General features: G+C 41.3%; 1 protein-coding gene across 1 annotated transcript in view; it reads right to left on the minus strand.

Moving 5' to 3' along the window:
• Window positions 1-22,984, minus strand: part of TNPO1 (transportin 1) — a 158,285-nt gene that overhangs the window by 75,615 nt on the left and 59,686 nt on the right. The window contains exons 5-8 of the mRNA XM_050943752.1: window positions 13,405-13,511; window positions 11,574-11,707; window positions 8,485-8,566; window positions 5,852-5,974 (exon numbers count right to left, since the gene is read on the minus strand). Coding sequence (XP_050799709.1) covers window positions 5,852-5,974; window positions 8,485-8,566; window positions 11,574-11,707; window positions 13,405-13,511 — 446 coding nt within the window. The remainder of the gene's footprint in view (window positions 1-5,851; window positions 5,975-8,484; window positions 8,567-11,573; window positions 11,708-13,404; window positions 13,512-22,984) is intronic.

Consider the following 22,984-nt stretch of genomic DNA (forward strand, 5'->3'; position numbering starts at 1 on the left):
GGTGAATGGCTGAACATGGGGAAATATATATCCTGCAAATAGAAAGCTGAGAGCCAGTCTTGAGCTTGGAGAAAGAGGCAATGTTAACTGTTTTATGCTGAGAATGGCATATATTTGTTCAGTCTCATCAGGTCTAGGATAGGACAAAGACCACTCCACTTTTCTTCTTCAGAATGAAGAAATGCCAGAAAAAACAGCCTTTCCCAGTACTCCTGAGGAAGACAAAACAAAGGAACAAGACCTCCACATTTTGTAATGGGCTCTCTTGAGAAGGGTCCCTGAAGAGGGACAGGGAAGGAGTAAAGTAGAACTGAATGGGACAGCACTGGACGACCACTGAACACTCAAATACCTCATGTCAAGGAAAACCACACCCATGGAATGGAAGAAGCAGCTTTCAAAGGTGGCATTCTCAAGACTGAGTCTGATGATGTTTTTGTTAATTCTCCTGTCATGTCAAAGGAGCAGCGAGTATTGCTGAGGAAGAAGAAAGCTGGCAACACTATTGCATGTTAGGTGCTTTTTTGCTGTGATATTCCATTTGTCCAGGATGATAAGACTGTGTACAAGGTCTCAGCTGTGGCTGGGGACAGAAAAAGTGTGACTCTAGACACCACAAGGTAGGTTTGGAGTCCATCAGTGAGTGTAAAGCAGGCTGTCCGCTTACTTAACAGGAAAAGTCCTCAGTTGTGGTCTGCAACTCTCAGAATACCCGATACTTGGAGCACAATGTTCGGCACATTATGGCTTCTGCGGTGACAGATTTGGCCATGGTTTCAGGTGTCCACTGCCCAATTGGCCTCTCTTTATTATGTCATTATGCGCCTCTCTGCTTTCATGAGGAAGGTCATCACCCTGACCCATGTTAGAAGGGCAAACTCAGCCAATATGGCCTGGCAATAAGTCACGTACAGCTGTACAGAAACTGAGAAGTACAACTTCCTTCTAAATAGAGGCATCTGGGGTCTGTTGTCTTTTGGGCCACTTCTGTTTTATCTAATTTTTTCTTCAATGGCCAATATGACTAAGGAGCCTGGGTTGGAGTAAGTGCAGAAGTACTCAAACCCCAAAAGGAGGTAACTCGCAACTATTTATGACTCATTTCACAATTGGTGTTAATAGAGATTGGCATCTGCTACAGGGCTTTAGCTGGGTCTAGCAGTCCCCTGTTAATGGGGAGGACGATCCTGGCTAGACTAGACGCTGACAGGATGTTGAACAGTTTATGGGATTTCTGAGATGACAATGCTCGATTTCCAGAGTCTCGATGATCCACATCAGGAGATCCTGGAACACTTAACATTGTCTGCTGCCAGTACCTATGCAAAGGATATAGCTTCATGCAGCAATGACTAGAAAAGATTGTTAGGCTGCAAGAAAGGATGTTGATATTGCTCAGCCCCTGAATCATCTACTTGATGGTCTGGTGTGGCTGGTCTGGCCAGGAATGCCACTGAGAACAAAGCCCTCTCTCTTCCTTGAAGACCACGTGCTTCCTGATGATTATGAAGGCAGACTCTAATATCCTTAAGAGGGCCCTGGCAGCATACTGTATAGTACAGATGACTCAGGTTGTTGTCTGGACCAATACCAGTCTTGATGGGCCAATGTGAGTTGGTAGGAGTACCCCACAGGGGCTTCAGTGGCACTGATCAGACCTCAAAAAAGCATCTCTGCTTGACAACAGGGAGAAAGTACACCATGAATACGGTGTGTAGACTTCCTCTTGGGGGCCTCATCAACGTATACGGCACTTTCAGTACAGAAGACGCTCGTCAATAAAATATCAGTGCTCTTCTGCTATGTTGCTCCTAAGCAGCTGTTATGGGGGGTATCATCTGACCAAAGGCAGCCTGCTTTTTCTGATAATATATGCTGTAGCTGTTTCATGTAGCTATCTATAATTGTAACAATGTGATGTATGTTTATTATTGCTACAGTATTACATTAGTATACTGTACATTTTAAACATGTGCTCTATTTTGGATTTGTAGTCTACCACCATATTGCATCAAGCAGTATTGAGTTAATGTTATAAAAATAAGTTTTATTTTTATGTTTAAGAACAAATATCAACCATGATGTGAGGGAACATAACACCCCCACCCCCCGTCTTGTTGAATAGAGCTTTGCAACTGTTTATATGGGATCTTGTCTTGCCACCAAAGCCTTTTGGTGTGTTGCTGTCACTGGTCGGATGCTGCATCATGGCCCTGATTGAAATAGTAATCTGTCAGTTCCTGCTGTAGAGCCCTGCCATTGATATAAGCATCTGTAATTTTAACATAATATTGTAACAATTATATGCTTTTAGCTTGATTAGTTTACAGGCCCATGCAAGCTAAATAAATGCAAAATAAAAGCCATGGTTTAGTTCTCAAAGAAAAAACTTGTTTATCTGCATACTGTGGCATTGGGTGTGGAGAAACTAGATATGAGAAAGCAGGGTATGAAACACTGACAAAAGAGGAACTAGGAGGGGAACAAAGTATTAGTTAAGTCTGAGTTCAAAAAATGTTTACAAGTAAGAGCAAGAGGTTGTGGGGAAAAAGACCACCACCCAGTTGATTTTTGATCAGACAGCCTGAGGCACCTTTATTGTAATAACAAGCCTGCAAGATTACAAGTATGCATACAGGGAGAGACAGCGTACCCCCGTGCAAGGGGTAGGCTGCTCTGCCCTTTACAATTTTCACAATGACAACACAACCTCTTGCTCTTACTTGTAAACATTTTTTGAACTCAGACTTAACTAATACTTTGTACGCACTGTAAGTCGTCCTGGATAAGGGCATCTACTAAGCAAATAAATAACCTAAAGTATTACAGTATTATAATTCCACATCAAAAAGCGTATTCTATTTACAGAGTATCAACTTCTAAATTAAGAATGGATAAAACAGGTTCATTTTGTGTAAAAGAATTCTGTTAATTTGTTCTGATTCTCAGTCACAATTTTGTTTTGAAGATGGGATTCAACATCCAACTCCATCAAAATCATCCTCACTCTTGATTATGATATGTTTAGACAACACAAGCTCATTTCTCAGGCCATGCAGAAGTTGCAGCATTCAGCAAATCCTCATTCGCAGCCACAGCAGCTATCAAGTCCTCTTTTTTCCATGTTGATTGGAAGCGGAACATCATTCAAGGGGTCTTCAAACTCTTCAATATCTTCAATGTGCACACTTTCCACTGGCACAACAAATTTGCCTTTCCTGAAACAGCTGGAAATTTTTGTTAGCTTTACATCTCAGCAACACGAACTGTAAATTTACAGTTTTCAGGACTGTCTGAATATCTGCACTGGGGTCCACATCAAGAGCAACAATAACCACACGAGCTATATATGTTTAATCAAAAGATTTAGTGTTGAGGTAAGAATTTGAGCTGAATGTTTGAGAGAACCAATAGGGTTTGTGAAGCAAGTATCCAGAAAGAGGCATATCTTACAGCTCTGCACATGAAGTGGACAATCCCACCTTTTTTAGTTAGTTGATGAAAACCTGTCATCCAGGCATTTGCTGAACTGATAACTGAGGGGTAGTTTACTGAAATCTTTTGGAAAGCATGTGGGTTGTTTTGACTTCCTGATCACGAACAGCAGGCATTTGTCCTTACCATCTGTGTTGGCACAAATATGCAGTTATCCTGTCCTTTGAAGCTCTCTCTCCTAGCTTTTCTATTTTTTCCTACTTGTCTTGTCACAGAGCCCTTTCAGGTAACGTCCTGTTTTGTCAGCATTGCAGGTATCAGCCAGGGAAAAATTTTCAAGAATGGGAGGACTTTTTCGCACTGCCACTGCTCAGCTGTTGGTTTGTCTGCCGATTGTTGTTTTTTTTTTTTTTTTTGGCCAAGCTCTTTTCTGTAAGAGATATGGAAGAAACTCTTCAATCTGGTAAACCAATTGTCACTTGCCTTAAAATCATTCAGTCCAAGTGAAGCAGCAAGCTGAAGGGTTTTTTCCTTGATTGTGGGTCCAGCAAGCAGTGCTCCCTGTGCCCTCTTCTCCTTGAGCCACATAAAGAGAGCCTGGTCAACATCGGGGGCTTTTCCTTCAGATCCATGCTTACATCAGCTATTCGACTGTCCATCTTCGTATTTAGCCAAAAGCTTCCACATTCTGCAAACAACTGATCTGAGTAACTCCCGCTTGACTGGGACTTGGTTTTGAGAAGTCCCTGAAATTTGATAGTCTGGGATAATCTGTACTTTTTCTTTCAGTGAGAGACTTCTTGGCATTTTGTCTGTTTTTGCCACAAAAAAAATGATGCTAGTAAAAGGAGGTTGTGATGTCATGTCGTCACAAAATGACGAGTTTCAGAGTAGCATCCGTGTTAGTCTGTAGCCGCAAAAAGAACAGGAGTACCTGTGGCACCTTAGAGACTAAGAAATTTATTTGAGCATTAGTTTTCGTGAGCTACAGCCCACTTCATCAGATGCATAGAATGGAACATATAGTAAGAAATATATATACAGAGAACATGAAAAGGTGGAAGTAGCCTACCAACTGTGAGAGGCTAATTAATTAAGATGAGGTATTATCAGCAGGAGAAAACACACAACTTTTATAGTGATAATCAAGATGGCCCATTTTAGACAGCTGACAAGGTGTGAGGATACTTAACGTGGGGAAACAGATTTAATGTGTGTAATGACCCAGCCATTCCCAGTCTCTATTCAGACCCAAGTTAATAGAATCTAGTTTGCAAATTAATTCAAGCTCAACAGTTTCTCGTTAGAGTCTGTTTTTTGAAGCTTTTCTATTGCAAAATTGCCATCTTTAAGTCTGTTACTGAGTGACCAGAGAGGTTTAAGAGTTCTCCTACTGGTTTTTGAATGTTACGATTCCGGATGTCAGATTTGTGTCCATTTATTCTTTTGCATAGAAACTGTTTGGTTTGGCCAATGTACATGGCAGAAGGGCACTGCTGGCACATGATGGCATATATCACATTGGTAGATGTGCAGGTGAATGACCCCTAATGGCGTGGCCAATGTGATTAGGTCCTATGATGGTGTCATTTGAATAAATATGTGGACAGAGTTGGCATTAGGCTTTGTTGCAAGGATAAGTTCCTTGGTTAGTGTTTTTGTTGTATGGTCTGTGGTTGCTGGTGAGTATTTGCTTCAGGTTGGGGGGCTGTCTGTAAGTGAGGACTAGTCTGTCTCCCAGGATCTGTGAGAGTGAGGGATCATCTTTCAAGATAGGTTGTAGATTTCTGATGATGTGATGGAGAGCTTTTAGCTGGGAGCTGAGGGTGACGGCTAGTGGCTCTTATGCAGTTGCTATGTTGCTGTTAGCAAGTGGAGAATTCATGGTAGGGAAAGTGTTCCCAGGGAAAAATGTTGTTCATAAGCGGCAGTTGCTCTTACGAAGTGTTGCTGCACTGGTGGCAGTGAATCTCTCAATGCCAATGATGGACCTGGTTCTGCTAGAGTCTCCTCCCCAGACACCTTTTTACAAAATGTTCAGATATTGTTAATCTATGGAGGACTTTCGTTTTTCCAGAGTTATCTATGTGAAATACTCCACCAGCACTCCATTCATTTAGATGCGCCCCTCCAAACATACACACTCTTGGCTTATTTAATTCAGTTTGGAATGAATTCTCCCCTCAATTAAGTTAAGGTCAGTAAAGTATACCCTTTGGACCAAATGTCACATATACAAATCAGCCAGTCAACCAGAAGATACCTTCACAGTTGCCAAAAATAGTCTATCCTTCAAGAATAATGAAAGATATAAATATGCGAAAGTTGCATTACACACAGCACACCACACACCATTTGTTATAAACTATTACTTTAAAGTATTTTTTGCACATGCAATTTAGGAAACAAAATTTACCTCAACTATACTAATCATATGAGGAAGCAGGCGATCCATTCGAACTTCCAGCAGCATCACCAAAGCCCGACATACATTTTTGCGTACTTCAGGCTCCTCATCTCCAGCCAACGCGAAGAGATTCTGGGGGAGGAAATTAAAATTCTTCTAATCCCATTATTTTATATAGAATAGTACTTGCTATCAACAAGCAAGCGATCATGCAAGTGCACATTTCTGTGTGTTCACTCAATACCATACAGTGATTGGAATTAATGCTCCTTTATATTCACCTGAAAGTACGTAATACTGAACAGTTTCTCTAACACTTTATATGGATATGATCAGGGTTGGATTAAAGCATAGGCACTATATACTATTGCCTCCTGGAGCAGTTCTTTAAATGAAAGTTTAGGCTAGAAACTTGCCTTCAATCTAACAGTTACAAAGAAAGGTTTGAACACATGACCCTAATATAATGGATGCACTAACGTTTCCTCAAGTCTGCAGACAAACAATAGCACCAAAGCATTAACACCAAGACTCGGCACCCCAGCAGAACCTGATGGGAGGCTTCTGTGGCAAGTAGAGAAAACAGTACCAGGCCTGATCCACCCAAAAAGTTGCCTCAGCAATAATAGTAATGAACGTAGGATGGGGACTCTGCTGCTGCCAACCCAGTATCTCCAGGGAATGAGAAGAGAGGCCCATCTCTGGAAGGTGACTAGGTCCCCCTGCTCTCATACTCCTGGTATGAGGATTGGCCACAACAAAAAAGCAGCCTATCAGGGAGAAGGTCATAGGGGCCCCTCCAAATCATGATGTGCCTAAGGCCCTAAATTGCCTTGATCTAGCCCCCAAAGTCTTCTTTAAGAAACCCAGCATAAATCTAAGTTAAATAAACTCACTTCTAAGCAAAGAGGACGGCACACATGACAGAAGAAACTGGATTAGTACTGGTAATGAAAGAGCTTTCTACCATCATATACTCAAATATTTTCTCAGAGAACAATCCAGTGGCTCACAAAGGATAAATATTTTTCTTGTTTAAGTGACACTACAGCATGTCTTTTCAAAATTCCAATTAGTCACATTTAGAACTTTCATCTCAGATTTACATAAACTCCTTCCAATGTAAGCCAAGCCACAAGGACCTCTGAGGCTAAGTTCACTTAAAAGGTAGGTTATAGCAAAAGGTATTCTGAACTGGCTCACAAACAGGCAGTGCTGCCCCTATGGAGACATGACCAGACCACTTAAAGGTGGTGCTGACTCAACATATCCTGCTTGTAGGTAGGCCACAAAAAAATTCAAATGCAAATTAAGACTGTCATCCTCCAGCACAACTGTGCATGAATACAAAAATCGATGGGTAGCTGTAACCCTGGGTCAATATTCATAACTAGCAGACACACCGGATACAATCTGCAAACCCTATTCCAGCAGAAGTTAAGCAAGACCCTCATTGTAATCTGTTATATTACATGGAGGATTGTTTCCCCCATCCCCAATCCCCTCCCGCAGTCACCTACTGACAACTGCCCTATATGCATAAATACACAGATCAAAGTGGAGCAGAAATGGAGATAACAAGAGGGCATGCATGACCACATGAATAATTTGCCCATGTAATTAATGAAATTGTGTACGGTATATGTATTTACAAATGGATAATTAGGCCATATGTATCTATTGTATTTATAAATTAAACAACTGTTCCCGATTTTGCACATAACTTGAAAATCTTGCCCATAATGCAATCATTATGAAGACTGTACTTGTTCTCCCCTCACAGAAACATTCATCAGTCTCTATTACAGTGGTTCTTAGTGGTTTTCTTGGTCCATAACCCATAAAATGACTGAAAAATCATTCAGCAATCCACCATACTCCAGAATTCTTTGAAATCAAATAGTTAAGGATTTTGGATCACAGGATAACTTTGGCACCATACTGTGGATTTAAAGAGGTGAAGGTGGAAAGCATGAAGGCTGGTGCGCCTAGAATGAAGGAGCTACTGGATGGGGAGAGAGAGTTTCTCCCTTTTTTCACCTACTCACAAAGCACTCAGCTGTGGAAGCTGGGGAGCACTGCGGAGGGCTGCAAAGCTGATTCTACAGCCTCTCAGAGCCATGTTCCCCACTTTAGATTTGAAGGACGGACGAACGAACGAATGATGCAGAGGAGCTACTTTACAATTGGGTAGTCTGATCTAGGATCAGAGGCAGCCACCACAGAAGCAGAAGGGGGATGGAATAGTCTGCTCTTTCCCAGCCTCTGCAGGTTTCTAGGCAACCGCCAGCTTTGAGACACCAGTACTACTCAATAGGTGCCCCCATCACGAACCACTGGTTGAAAATAGCTGTTCTAGTGCAGCATGTTACTCCTCTGTTTTAAATACTTAAAAAAAGCAAACATATGCAACAAGGTGGGGAGATCTTAATATTTTAAACCACTCCTCAGCCAAAGAAAAATACAAATTTAAAACTTTTGTAATTAAGTCTAGGGCCAAGTCCTGGATACATGAGCTATAAACATTCTGTATCGTTATTGCATGCAACACCTTTTACAGAAAAAGCAGGTTCTTCGTTTAACAGGATTCTAAGCTCTTGGTAATTATAAAAATATAAAATTTAGGAAAAAAATTCACCTACCTCAATAAAAGAATCAATATGTAACATAAGAGCTTGAGTTCTACTGATGATAAACTGATTGACGCATGCAACAGCATGGGACCTAGAAGTAGAACAAGCATTAAGTTAAAACAAATGAAAACATTCATGATAAAGTTTTTCTAAACTGTATACAATCATAAAAAATTGGGAAGAGGAAAGCAAAGCAAAAGACATACACTACAATGTCTAACAGTAATTTTCAGAATCAAGTAAAAGGAATCCAAATACGCAGATCAAGAAAGCATTTCCAAAGTACACGGATTCATTTGTAATATTAAAATATTTTCTTTTCCAAAGGAAAATCTTAGGAATACAAAATACAATGCAACACCTATGGACTAAACTCTGCTTTTAAAAAAATAATCTAGAACAAATCCAAAGTACGTGCACTCAGTCAAAAAGCACAAGGCTGAGGAATTAAATCCTCTTCTGTAAGAGCCAGCCAGCAGATAGGTCACTTCTACAAGTCACAGGGGCAGGCAAACAAAGGAGAATAGATGTGACCCCACTGCTCACCAGAACAGGGTTTGGGGCCAGCAGATGCACAGAGCAGATTCATTGACCAACCTCCCAGATTGCTAGCTTTACACATTGGAACAAAGTGAAAGACACCTTCGAACTTGGCTCCTCTGCTCTAAGGCAGCACAGAATCCCCTAATCAATCTGCTACTATTGGGCCCTTTCAAGTCCACACATCTGTGCCTGGATTTGTCCTTAAGATTTTGAAGAAACTGGATGCATTTTGTAGAGTTCCTTACATTATATTAAGACTTTAAGACTGACTATTAAAAAAAATCCATGATTGAAGATATGGAAGAACATCATGAGATTTGCTAGAATTATGGAATATGGCAGCTCTGGACACACTACTGTGTAATTTCTTATGACGCTTATTCTTATGAATGTTCACTTTCTCTCACCTGAAACTAGTAGTCCCATGAAATCTATGTGGTGATCTTTATAATGTATCTGCCTCCTTATTGTCAAACAGATTATTTTTGAAATATTGTTTATTTTCAGGGGAACTAATATATATAGAGATGACAGGCCCAACTTCTCGAAATCTCAGACTCAAAAACCTGGATTTAAATTAAAATTTTAAAAAACTAAAATATTAACAAGATAGAGTGCTTTTTTAAAAAAAACAACACAAACACAGATCCTAAATAAAATGCATTCTAGATCACACCAACAAATCTAGACAGATTAGAAATATGGGCAAGGAAACAAAATATCAACAGAAACAGACTAGACAAAACTAATAAAAAAAGATGTTTTGTAGAACACAAACCTATATTAAGAGAAGACTGAATTGAACACATCTTTTCCATCCCTAGCTTCTACAATTTTCTATAGAACTAGGACGTTTTTTTTCTTATTACGTATCAGTTGACACCATTTGTATCCAAAAAAACCCAATGTAAAAACAACTGGATTCCATGTTTGCCCAGAAGCTCAAACTGTTTTCAGGTATGGTCTTTAGACATTTTCCCCCTTTTAATTTTAAACTCTCATCCCGTTTAGGCCATTTTGGGGGACAGACATGCAGCTCCCCTCTAAGAGAAATATATTTCCCTCAAGTGTTCAGAATAAATGTTTGATGACAACACTGAACAAGAATTACCTAGTGTGGTTGTTCAGTAGGTTCCTTCCACGAAAGGAACTCTAAACGTGTGCACGCGCACTCCTTTTTAAATAGTAGGCAGACGAAGAAGAGAAACAGCACTGACAAACAGTAAGTAGAATTTGTTTTATTCAGAGGAAAATATTTTCCCTCACACATATTAGATTAGATCAAGCTCAGGACTAATTCCTTACATTAGACTGTTCTAATACTGTGTCTAGCCTAGTTTTAAAAGACTCAGTGGCAAAAACCCAGATCCTTGGTAACCTATTCCACAGCCTAACATTTAACTGTCATAAAATTTTTCCATCTTAATTTCTACTGTGATACTTCTCCCTACGGTCTCTTCAACTCCATCTCACTAGTGGTTTACAACATGAAATCTATACCCATGTCTCCTCAGCATCATCATCTTTTGTTGTTCATCTGAATTTTTGCTATGTGAGCAGTTAACTTCCAAGTTATATGGTGTCCAGAAATGAACTACATAAATATTGCGGTAACAGCTAGTTATTTCTTCTCACATACCATAATGACGCTGTACACGCAACTCAAAACCACTTTTGGCTGTATTACCCCAGTGGTTCTCAAACTTTTGTAGTGGTGACCCCTTTCACATAGCAAGCCTCTCAGTGTGACCCCTCTTATAAATTAAAAAGATTTTTTTATATATTTAACACCATTATAAATGCTGGAGGCTAAGTGGGGTTGCGGGTGCAGGCTGACAGCTCATGGACCCCCTCAGGGATAACCTCGTGACCCCGAGGGGTCCCGATGCCCAGTTTGAGAACCCCTGTATTACCTTGTAAAATCATGTTTAATTTTATGCCCATAACCACCCCACAGTTTTTATAGTTATCCCCTTTATAGATTTTCCACCCCCCTGAATATTTCTATTATATATCAATTATTGTAGTACCCTCTCATCTAAAAAAATAAATGTTTAATTTGTTCTAATGAAAGATCAGAAACACTAAAATAATGGTAGAGTCAGAAAAGCAATTTGAGGAGGAATGTGTTACACACACTTGCTTTACTGACACAATGTATGTCACTGCTTTTTTATTCATGTTCACACTGCAGTCAATACAGCTATGAAAGAGTGATCTGGATTCTATTCTGGCTCATGCTTTCATGAGCAAGAGATTTATTAACTAAGTTCCAGCTGCTAAATCTTATTGCTGGTGAAGCCAAGAGAACATAGTTGACTTTCAAGACCCTAGGCTGGTAGTAAGGCTGAAGACAGACAACATCTTTTTACTTTTTAAAACTAAGCAAAAAGTGACATGCAAGTCATTGACACTAACAGGGACTCTCAATGCTTCTTTTTTCCCCTGCACCATTACACATGCAGGATCACTTTTCAGACATTTTAAACAATACTACAAGATATATTATCTAAATCAATTTTCATCTGAGACTGCAGTGCTGCACATATGCCTACCTTATTTTTGGACTGTTGTGTTTGAAGAACTGTAAAAATTTAGGGATCATGATATTGAGCGGTCGGTCTAATACATCACTATCTAAGATTTCAGCAGAATCTTCACATATCTTCTGAAGAGCTCCAAATGCACCCTGTAAAATACGTAAGTTGGCTTCTCAGAAAAAAATTAGTTTCCTAAGAAAGTTGACCCTCCCCACCCCAAAAAAAGAAAAGAAAACCACTGAGTAGCTAAATCTCTATTTAGTAATGAGCATGGCTAGCTATTTGTAACACAGTTAGCAAACAGATGCAGTTATGACCTAACACATGTTAGTAAGTTTTAACTCAATTTCATGATGAAAAGAGACAAGTAATTTTACATTTTGATCTGATCTGTAAGATCCCAACTTGAGTAGTAGGTGACAGATTTTGTTTGGTCATTCAATGCTAGTCTATCCATACTACATCTTTTCCCTGCCATATTTACTAAACGTAATTGAGAGTACACATCAGATCTTAAGTTACTGGCAAAAAATTTTCCTCCATTTATACTAATGCAGAGCATTTTCCCCTACATTTCAAAGTTTTAAATCCAAGGTGACAATTTCCTAAATTACCTGTACTTGATTTTAAATGTGTACGATAAATCCTAAAACTCTGTCCATAAAATGGTCAAATCTGAACATTTTGAAAATGGTTTCTCCCACTCCATCTAAAGCAAAGTATTAAGAAAATAAGAAAAATAGCTTATCCAGGAGAGTTAAGCCTTCCTAGACCATCCCTGTCGGATTTGATCTTGGGTACCATTTATTGCTCTCAAATCTTCAGAGTTTTGGGTTTTTTTGCCCCCCCCCCTTTTTTTTTTTTAATATACACACACACACACACACACACCTCAACCAGCTTTTGTAGATCCAATATAGAGTAACTAAAATCATGTAGCAAAGAGAATCCACTTGTAGGTTATATTTTCATAACAGAGGTAGCAACTATTCTGATAATTTAAGACTTTAATCTAGCAAACTTAACATATGCCTTCTTCTGTACCCATTTTTGATCACCTTAGGTCTCAAAAGTAATCTCATTCTCACACCAGTCCAATGTAACATCTATAACGCAGGAAATTTTAGGATACATTCCAGAAGGAAAGAAACAGAAGCCATACCACTTCAGTAAGGCAAAAGAGTAAGTCACTGTTCAGTTAAAAAATAGGTATGTGGCCAGAAGAAGTTAGAATGAACAATCAGTTGGAACTGCTCAGTGTTAGAGAAATGGTTCCCGAACTTTTTACTAAGGTAACTCACTAACTGTATATTCTTTTTGTGGGGAAACCAACCACTACCCCAATCCCTCTCACACATTCCCTTTTTCAGCGCCCTAGCTCCATTTCCCACATCTCTTCCCTTTCTCACTCAGCTCCTCCCATTCCCCATGCCTCTCCCCAGCCCAGCTCCACCCCTTTACTCTTGCTCTCCAAAACTTGTCCCCTCCTGCAGCCCAGCCCCGATCATCACCAGGCTGCTGACTGCTCACTCACTGGCACTGTCAGCTTCCTCTGTGCTGCAACCACTGCCACTATTCGGCTGCCTGCTGCCCAGGGGAAATGAGAACCCAAGGGACAGACTGCTGACTGGCCACTGGCCCAGCTGCTTCCTCTGTGCTACTACTGTCTGGATTCTGTTCTCCACAGAAAGTGCTTCTGGAGCACATGCAACCAACCTAGACCCTTCCTGCAACCCACTGGTGCGTGGGGACCTATGGTTTGGGAAACACTGCTCAAGACAGACGACAAGCATATGAAATATGACATTTTTCCTCTAAATTTGTATTTGAAACAAAAACTCCTCACCTCACAAGTATTGTAGTCTTCAGAATCCAAGAGGCTGCAAAGCTTTGGTAAGAGTTCAGGCCAATTCTGCAATTCCCCCTTAGAGGCAATGGTTGTAATCAGAATGCCTTGGAAGTGTTAAAGAAAAAATGAAAAAAGTGAGATTCTCTTAAGAAATGCAGGTTTAGCAGGATACGGTTTTTGTAAACACCCTCACCTCCCCAGTACAATTGCCCAAATAACTACTAGTTAAGTAGTTTGCTTTTTGTTAAGAGTGGACAAATGTGGAAGAAGGAAATTTTATTACAAAGGAAGTTACTAGATAGCCTCTCTCCTATTAGAATTGACTGGGAATCCAGCTGAGCTGACTGTTCTTGCCTGTTCCCAAGGAGGAAGTTCAGACCTGTCAATCAACAACAAAAATCTGGGTCACTTCCCCTCACCCTGCTAGCCCACAAAACCTCCTTAAAACCAAATGCAAGAGCTTGAGTAATGCTCTGCTGTAACTTGGTTTAAGAAATTTGGTTCGTCAACATAGAAATGAAAAATACAAAACCCCAATAGAAAGCAGAACCCAAATATAGACGTGCCAATACTAGGCTTCTTGCCATAAGTTTCCCACCACTGGTTGAGCACCACTAACTGTAGCAACAGTGTAAGCACTATGAATAAGCAGACAAAAAGGTGAACAACATTTTATGGATCATGCCATCCAACACTGCTCACAGAAGAGCTATATGACACAGTACACTGATGGCTGCCAGTACCTTTTCTACACTAGCATTCCAACTATTGCTATCACTAGTTAGCATATATATTCTTGAACACAGGTGAGGAGACAAACAAAACTGGCATCTCCAACAGTTCTCAATTTTAAATCAGTTCTCAATTTCCAGGAGTCTTCAATATAAATTTGAACATCCTCAAACATAGTACAAGAGCTTTTAAGACCAAATACTGCTCTGTCTCTCCCCCGGACCATTTTGGTACTGTGTAGAAGATCACATGAGCGTTCATAGGAAGAGACATGCTCTGTTGTCCCAGTTTGAAGAAGGTACTCCATGAATTTCTGAACGACCAACTGTTTTATTGAGTTAGTTTTTAATGAAGGAATCTAGTGCTCTACATCTCCTGGGTAGGGATTTAAATTTCAGAGCGTTCTCTCCAAATTGAATTTAGAATTCACCCACCTGATGTGATGTGGATGCATAAGGTGAACAAAATGTTGACATCTCCTCCTTGTGTTTTTCTGAACAGACTGGGGAAGGAAACCATGTAGTAGTCTGAGGTGGTGAAAGTTTTGGAAAGAAAATTGGCTATGGAGTGGGATCTATCATCTCCTTCTGAAATTCCTATAGGCTCTTGAAGAATGAAGATCCTTAAAAAGGTCTGTCTAAAGCAAAGTTCTTTCATTATTGTTTTACAGAGGAGAGGAACTTCTTACTCTGCAAGTTCAGCAACTGTCATACACAGGTGCGCTTTAAAAACAAGTTTACCTCCAGAAATCTTAAAAGTAGCCATGAGCTGGCTGGCTAAAGTCTCTGCAAGGTGTGCATACAAGAGCCTATTCAAGGCCTCTGACCTACTGACAAAGGTTATTCACAGCGACAGTGGATTGAATCTCAGTGTTGCTTGTGTATGATTACAATGCTTCCACTAGTGGTCTTTAGGAAAGTAATTTAATGGTTTTGCCAACCTTTTGGTCAGTTTTTATTGCCTCAGATGTGGGGGAAAATAGCTACAATTTGTTTCAAACCTTTAGTATGTAGGCTCAAAGAATAATGAACAGTGCAAATTTACCTTCAGACACCTTTATATAGATTTTCATCCCAAGCATTTGAGCTTCTCACGGAATTTTACTTTCTCTAAAGGTTTAAGTAATAGCTCCCATCCCACTTATTCTAGTGGCAAAAAAAACTGAGGAGGTCAAAGAGCTTTTAGCTTTCTAGATTTCTCTTTATGAAGAGAAATATAATAGATAGTAGCAGGCAATGATGAGAGTTTCTTTTCCACTCCAAGTCACAGCACTGCTAGAATTCTTTTGACCTAATATAAGACTAGAGACAAAAGATAGAAAAGAAGGTTGCCTACCCATCAGGGGTGCAACTGCGCCTCACTTTCCTCAGTGATCAACAATCTCCCTCAATTCAACATGGGCAAGTAATCTTATGGCCAAACTACAAACTCCTCTCCATCAAAAGATTAAAAGTTCAGAGCCCAACAAAAAGCCTTCATCTAGTTCTGCTTTGAGCCACAGCTTCTCCTCAGCAGTGCAGGAAAAAGTTTTTCTCCCCTTGCAAAGTCAACAACTTATCCTTTACTCTTGATACAAGAGCATTAAACAACCCCTCTAAGCTGCACTACTGATGCATAGGGGAGCCCCCCAAGACCCTGAAGTAATTTTCTCACTTCACTCTTCTCTCAGAGCCATCTCTTATGCCTTTCTTTCGCCCAAACCACGCCCCCAGTCCTGCCACAGTCCCTCTTGAATTCTTTCCCCAACTCCCTCTGTTAAGAGCTGCACTACAGGTCTTGCCCAGAACATCAGCAGGCTGCTAATATCCAGGGCCGGCTCCAGCTTTTTTGCCATCCCAAGCAGCAAAGCCAGAAACAAAAAAAGCCACAATTGGCAGCAGCTCTACCATTCTTCTCTTCATTCTTCGGTGGCGGGTTCTTTCCTTCGAGAGGGAGGGAGGGACCCGCTGCCGAATTGCTGCCGAAGACCCGGACATGCCGCCCCTTTCCATTGGCCGTCCCAAGCACCTGCTTCCTTTGCTGGTGCCTGGAACCAGCCCTGCTAATATCTCCAAGTTGCTCCTTCTTGTAAGAAAAGAGAACTGGTCTATAGCCCAGACTACTTTCCCAGCATTCTTTGCTATAGAGCCCATCAATCTGAGAACTACAACCCCCAGAATGCTTTTTGTCCTGGATTGAGGCAGCAACAGAATCCTAGTCCGAGGCCTGTCTTTGAAGGGCCAGTGTACCCTGTTACAGAGAAAAGTTCTTACTTTGAGGAGGGAACTGGGTCAAACTCACTTCATGATAATCATGTTATCATTTAAGGGTGTCTTAGGCCGGAATCTCATGCCTGTTGTATCTTTTAGCCTTTCCCAAGAAAGAACAAAGGTTGAGAGAGGAGCACTCATAGCTACAGAAAAACTCTTTCAGCTGTAGAGTGCAAACGATTTCATGCAGAGGAAACCTTGCTGTAGAAACTACTACAGTCAAGACTGTCAGCAATAGAAGATGAGCCTGAACAGCTGAAAACCGGATTTCACAACAGTTAGTGATAGCAGCCTGTTCATAGATGAAGTCACCCACTTTAAAGCTTCTCAGGGCATGGAGATGCCTATAAAGGATGTCTCATCCACAGGAAACCAATAAAGAAAAATAAAAAGCAAGCAATTTACCCTTGGTGGAACTTTCAAGTCTGTCTAGCTACTGAAAGATATTCAGCAGCTAAACAGTTTTGAGAGCTGCACGGAAGTGGTGGATACCCTTTCATCCAGGGTGGTAGGGTACTGAATAAGATGCCCAGACACTAAACTATGCAGGGTGAAAAAAGTGTTCATATACACGAGCTTTGACCTCAGCCTTGATCAAGAAGTATAAGCTAGCTTTTCTATGGAAGCCTAGCTCATATAAGCCTCCTTAAATCTTATTTGCCTCCATCAACTATAATAATATGCATGAAATCATAGAATATCAGGGTTGGAAGGGACCTCAGGTCATTCAGTCCAATCCCCTGCTCAAATCAGGGCCAATCTCCAGACAGATTTTTGCCCCAAATCCCTAAATGGCCCCCTCAAGGATTGAACTCACAATCCTGGGTTTAGCAGGCCAATGCTCTAAAGCACTTTCATTCAGAAATATGAGAAGTAGCTATGCTGAAGAATTATCTTAATATAGAAAGGAAAAACTAAGTTACTCTTTCCATAATTGTATATTCCATTTACCTAGCTAGGTTTTAAAAGTCTTTCCTAGAATAGAAACTTTAGCAATTTCCTTTAAAACAGATCTACTCCAAAGGGGTACGAGAAAAGGTAATTTGTTCAGTCTGCAGTTAGAAAATCATGCTGGTGACATTGCTCATTAACTGTCAGAATCCCCACAATTTAAAAAAAAATAGATATATAGATAAATCAGTTATATAGCATACATACAGACAAAACCCATCACAAAATTTCAAAAATTCCCAAGACTGAGTTAGATTTTCAAGCAATTGTTTTAGGGCTGTAGTAGCAATTTCTCTTTGAGAGAAAATGTTTAAAACCTAGCACTTTTAAAAGATTTGTAGCAAACATCTCTGCTGATTAAGATAAATCAAACCACACATTCATTTCAAACAGCAGGAGAACACAGTTCTTTGATATTACTATAAGCTATCGAGTGTTAGACTTACTAGTTTTCTTGCTGAAAGTTGTAGAAAGGAACTTTTCAAAAGATCCATGAAGGTATGCTGATTTTGTCAGCTTATTTAAAACTAAAGCGGCCCCAAACAAACAAATTCTGTCATTCTCTATTTTGGAAGTGAGGGGTAGAAGGGTAAACTGTTGAAGCACTGACAGCCTCCAAATATTTTGTTAGTCTTTGCAGATGGCCTCCAAGAAAGATTGTGGCACGAGGGGTTAATTTTGGAGGAGTTTATTTTAAAAATAAATTTTTTAAAAAAGGATTGGGGTGTGAGAGAGGAACAGATTCAGCACCTTAAAAAATGCATTTTTTAAAATCTTTTAAGAGTTTCAGGTCACAGTTCAAACAGGAAGCATCTTGTCTCCCTTTTCTCCTCAAAAAAAATATTGTAGTGCTCTTACAATTAAGGAATTTCTGCAGCAGCAGCAAAGAATCCTGTGGCACCTTATAGACTAACAGACGTTTTGGAGCATGAGCTTTCGTGGGTGAATACCCACTCTGATGAAGTGGGTATTCACCCACGAAAGCTCATGCTCCAAAAACATCTGTTAGTCTATAAGGTGCCACAGGATTCTTTGCTGCTTTTACAGATCCAGACTAACACGGCTACCCCTCTGATACCTGCCTACCGCAGTGACAAAGCAAAGCATTCTCAAGTATCAGAGGGGTAGCTGTGTCAGTCTGGATCTGTAAAAAGCGACGAAGAGTCCTGTGGCACCTTACAGACTAACAGATGTTTTTGGAGCATGAGCTTTCGTGGGTGAATACCCAAATATTCACCCATGAAAGCTTATGCTCCAATACGTCTGTTAGGCTATACGGTGCCACAGGACTTTGTCGCTTTTTAAAGCATTCTCAAGATACTCAACTCTTGTCAGTTTTCAGCATAACCCAAAATTACCTCGATAACAATGGGACAAAGTAAACAAAGGCTTCTAAACTCCAAAAGGAACAAAGATGGTATACAAAGTTACACACAATCTGATTTGGTGCAGAATATGCATTATACATGTTACCAAGCTTACATACAAAAATTACAAAATATAAGAAAATATAATTTAACATGACCTTTCAGCACAAAACAAAAACTGGAAGATGGCAACTAGTCTAGTCCAATGGCAGTAAGACAAGTTGCAAAAATAGCCTTTGGCGTATTACACACAGCACACAAATATCTGTAGGCCAATCCCACCCATAACCCCCCAAAAAGTGCACATATATCATGTCAATTAAAGAACGGAGGAAAACTGCAGTAGCTCAGGGTAGGCCAGCTGCTTCAGCAAGCATAAATATTCTGTTACACTTCCACACTCTCTCCTGCACTGAGCTGTGCATCCATAGGGTTTGTTAGCATGAAGGAGAGTTAATTTACAAGGAGCTGTGTTCTTCTGTCAGTAAAGGCATTTTTCCTTTTAAACATCTAGCTCAGTGGTTCTCAACCCGCAGACCACTTGCAGCCCAATTAGCACACGGCTGCGGCCCATGTGACATCCTCAGGGCCATACAGGTAATATATACATTGCATGGATGCGACCCGCATAACACAGAGCTGCTATGCGGCCCACAATGGTAAATAGGTTGAGATGATCTAGACTGTGAAGATATACTTCCTGTTCTTATATAGAGTTGAATACACCGGCTATAGTGAAGTCTTGTACTGCTTCAACCAAGAAGCTAAGATGAGATCTAAGCATCAATTTGCCTATTTACACTACAATGTAGGGAGGATCACCATTAAACTCTGGAATTTAAACTCTTCTTGCTGATGCAACCACTATCCAGAATGTTGTCTTAAGGGACATGAGTATTAGGAAGGCACCCTTGAAAGATTTAAAAGGGAAGTCCCATTAGCTTGGAAAGTTCCAAATATAAATCCCAGAACGGAAATGGTTTCCTTCTGAGGAAAAGCATTTACTAAGCCCTTATAAGAATCTGACTATTGTAGGATGAGGGGGAAAAAATCCATTTTGCACTGCACATGCTCATAATCAGCTGAGATAGCCATGAGTTGTACTTTTACAGAGATACTAGTTATACCTCAACAACTGGTCACAAGTTTTCCAATATAGCAGGGATTCCCCCTATGGGCAGGAAAAGATTCTTGCTGCTGGACCACATGGAGAAGCTCTTCCATTTTTGAAGATAAAACTTTTCTGAACTGGAGGAAGATTTCTTGCATTCTCTCAGATTATCCAGGCCAACAGATGGGAGTTTTTCTAGGTAGTAGTGAAGTGCCCAACTATTCCACAGAAATAAAAGGTCTAGAGATTGTGGAAATGGGAAAGGAGGTTGCAGGGAGAGCAGCAAGAGCTCAGTATACCAACTCTGGGGCCAACCACACCGGGAACACTAGAATAGCTACTGCTGTTTCTTGATTTCCTTTAGCACTGTGAAAAAGAGTTGGATTGAGGAAAGGTACATAGTAGCCTCAAGTCCAGAAGAAATCAAATGACTTCTTGTCCTTACCTGCTCTTCTGCATCATAAAAGGCACTTCATGTTTCCTCAGGTAGCAGAGACCCACTTTCAGGTTTCCAGTCTCCTGAAGGTTGCATGGACCATTAATTTGGATCCTGCTTTCTCCTGCTGAGGAAGTCTGATTACACATTGGTCTCAAGAAGATGTAATTATGGACTGGATCTGGTGTTTGGTGCACCAATACCAGAGTTTCTCTGCTTTTGTACAGATGGGTGGGAAGTAGATCCCTTCTTGTTTATGCACTACATGGCCATGGTGATGCCCAACAGGACCCTTATCATTTGGTGTTGATTTAGTGATAGAAAGGTTCAGGTCCCAGCTAACTGCCCTGCGTTCCAGAGGCACATGTAGAGCTTTGCCTCCCTGATATCACAACTGCCATGTATGTGTAGTTCTTCGTAATGCCTTCCCCTGCCCATATTGGAGGCATCTGTAGGAGCAGGTGGTGTTTAAGGCACTCAAAGTGAATTACTCCTTTTAATATAAAATGTTCTTGATTTCCCACTAGTAGTTGCAGAAGCTGGTGTAGAACAGTTAGCCTGCTCAACTTGCCTGCATTTGGGATGTGCTGCTGAGTCAACCCGTAATGTAACGGCTTCATATGTAAGCAGTTATATAAGTAGAAAAAAGTTGGGGATGTCCTGTGACCTATCAGCCTCAAAACTAACTTGGTAGGCTGACTCAGTTTTGTGCTGAATTGGTAATACTTACACCATTTATTAATTATGAATCCTACACATCTGTAGGAGACTGAAAATTCCATGTTGTGCAGTCTTTTCTCTTCTCTATGGTTGGTTTGCCTTCGTATTAGGCAGAAAATTCCATAGGTTGGTGGCAAAAGAACAACAGATGATAGCTGACTTAATTTCTCAGTTGTTGGAAATCTGTCCAGACAAAGGATTGGTCCTGGCTAAAATAACTAGTTTAGCTGTGGGAAAGCGACCTTGGCAACAAGGTTACCTGACACGGGTTTGTGCTCATATGGGGAAACTGACAAGGGTGTCACCTAGTACAAAGGGCTGAAGGTTTTAAAAGGGCAGAGGCAGGTCTGCTTGGAATCCTTCTCCAGTACATAAAGGACAGACTACTCACCATAAAACAGCCTGCAGGAGACCGGGGACATCCTGCCTACCTGAACACTAATGGCACATCCATGACTCATAAGAAAAGAGTTAGCTAGAATGTGAGACACATTGCAGATGTTTATCTTATGTTTCATGTGATTAGGTATAAAAGAGCAAAAGCTGTTAGACTGTGAAAAGTTTCTATGTTGATTACTTCACCTACATGCCTGAGAGAGTCTGACTGTAAACCAAAAGCTTCATACCTTTTGGGTGTAGTTCTGGGAGATGGGTGTGTTTAAGTATCTCAGGGGTCAGTGATGTTTCTGGAGGCCTAAGACAGATGGGCTGAAGAAAGGACAGTTACCTGTTCCGTAACTGGCGTTCTTCAAGATGTGTTGCTCAGGTGTATTCCACAGTAGGTATGCGTGCTCGTCACGTGCACTGGTGCCGGAGGTTTTTCCCTTAGCAGTACCTGTAGTGGGGGAGCCCCGCTACGACCCCTGGAGTGGCGCCTCTATATCGTGCTATAAGGGGGAGTTTCACACTCCCCCAACCCTCAGTTCCTTCTTGCCAGACAAGCTGGGGGGGAGGGGCTGAGAAAGCGAGTGGAGGGGGGCAGGTGAGCCGGGGGAGTGGGGGGGGGGGTCTGAGGAGGTGAGCAGGTGAACACTGGCAGGGGGGCAGGTGAGCTGGAGAGCGGGTGGTGAGCAGCAGGGGGTCAGGGGGCTGAGGAGGCGAGCAGGCGGCGAAGGACGGGGGGGGGTGAGGGGGCTGAGGAGACGAGCTACGAGTTGGTGGCTGACCCGTTCTACTGATCTGGTCTGGTTCCCCTCCCCTCTCCAAGGGTTGCAGCTGTCTGGAGGTGCTGTCTTCTATGCCTTCCTCAGTAACGCCTCATTCATTCAACAGGGCAATTGATTACAAAGTAGGGGAAAGATCTTATTCTACTTCTAGCAAAAAGACATTTTTATTTTACCTTAATCATACTACCTTAGGGGCCCGCTATAACATTACCGAGTTTCAATACCACTGTTTCGGCAAGGCAGCGCTGGGGAAGGAGGATTTGTTTCCGCGGGGCGGGAGGCACTGGGAGGGGTGGGGGTGTTTTGATGGGAATGAGGGGGTTTCGGCCCTCAGCTGTTTTCTTTGGAGTAATATGGCGCTTGCCGTTTTACAAGTTGCGCAGCCCTGCACTAAAGGAATTTCTGGGCCAGTCTCAGAACAATGTAATCTCATAGATCAGGCTGGGTCACGAGGTAATAGCATGTAAGCTGAGGAGCCAATATCTGAGCTGAAGGCCCAGTGCCAAGCACAGAGACAGAAGGGATCCTAGGCATTCTCTAGTATAGCCACCTCTTAGAGACTAGGATCAACTGGCTTGGCTCCAATAGCTCCAATGCCAGGAGTTGGAGACGGCATTGTTCCAGCCTGCTAAGCACTGAAGGGCTCTACACCAGATTACCTAATGAAGCAGCATCTTCATGGTGCAATGTTCTCTCTTTTTAAAGGAAGGGAACTACTGCTGATGCTAGAGGAGCAGAGGCTAACTCCATAAGTAAGTTCAATAGGAGCCTAGGCAATTATTGGTGCCTGGTTGCTCAGTGCCAATGTAGCAGCCTAGCAGACTGACGGCTTAGCAATGGGCTTC

Source organism: Gopherus flavomarginatus, chromosome 3 (genome assembly GCF_025201925.1).
Source record: "Gopherus flavomarginatus isolate rGopFla2 chromosome 3, rGopFla2.mat.asm, whole genome shotgun sequence".
Taxonomy (NCBI): Eukaryota; Metazoa; Chordata; order Testudines; family Testudinidae; genus Gopherus; species Gopherus flavomarginatus.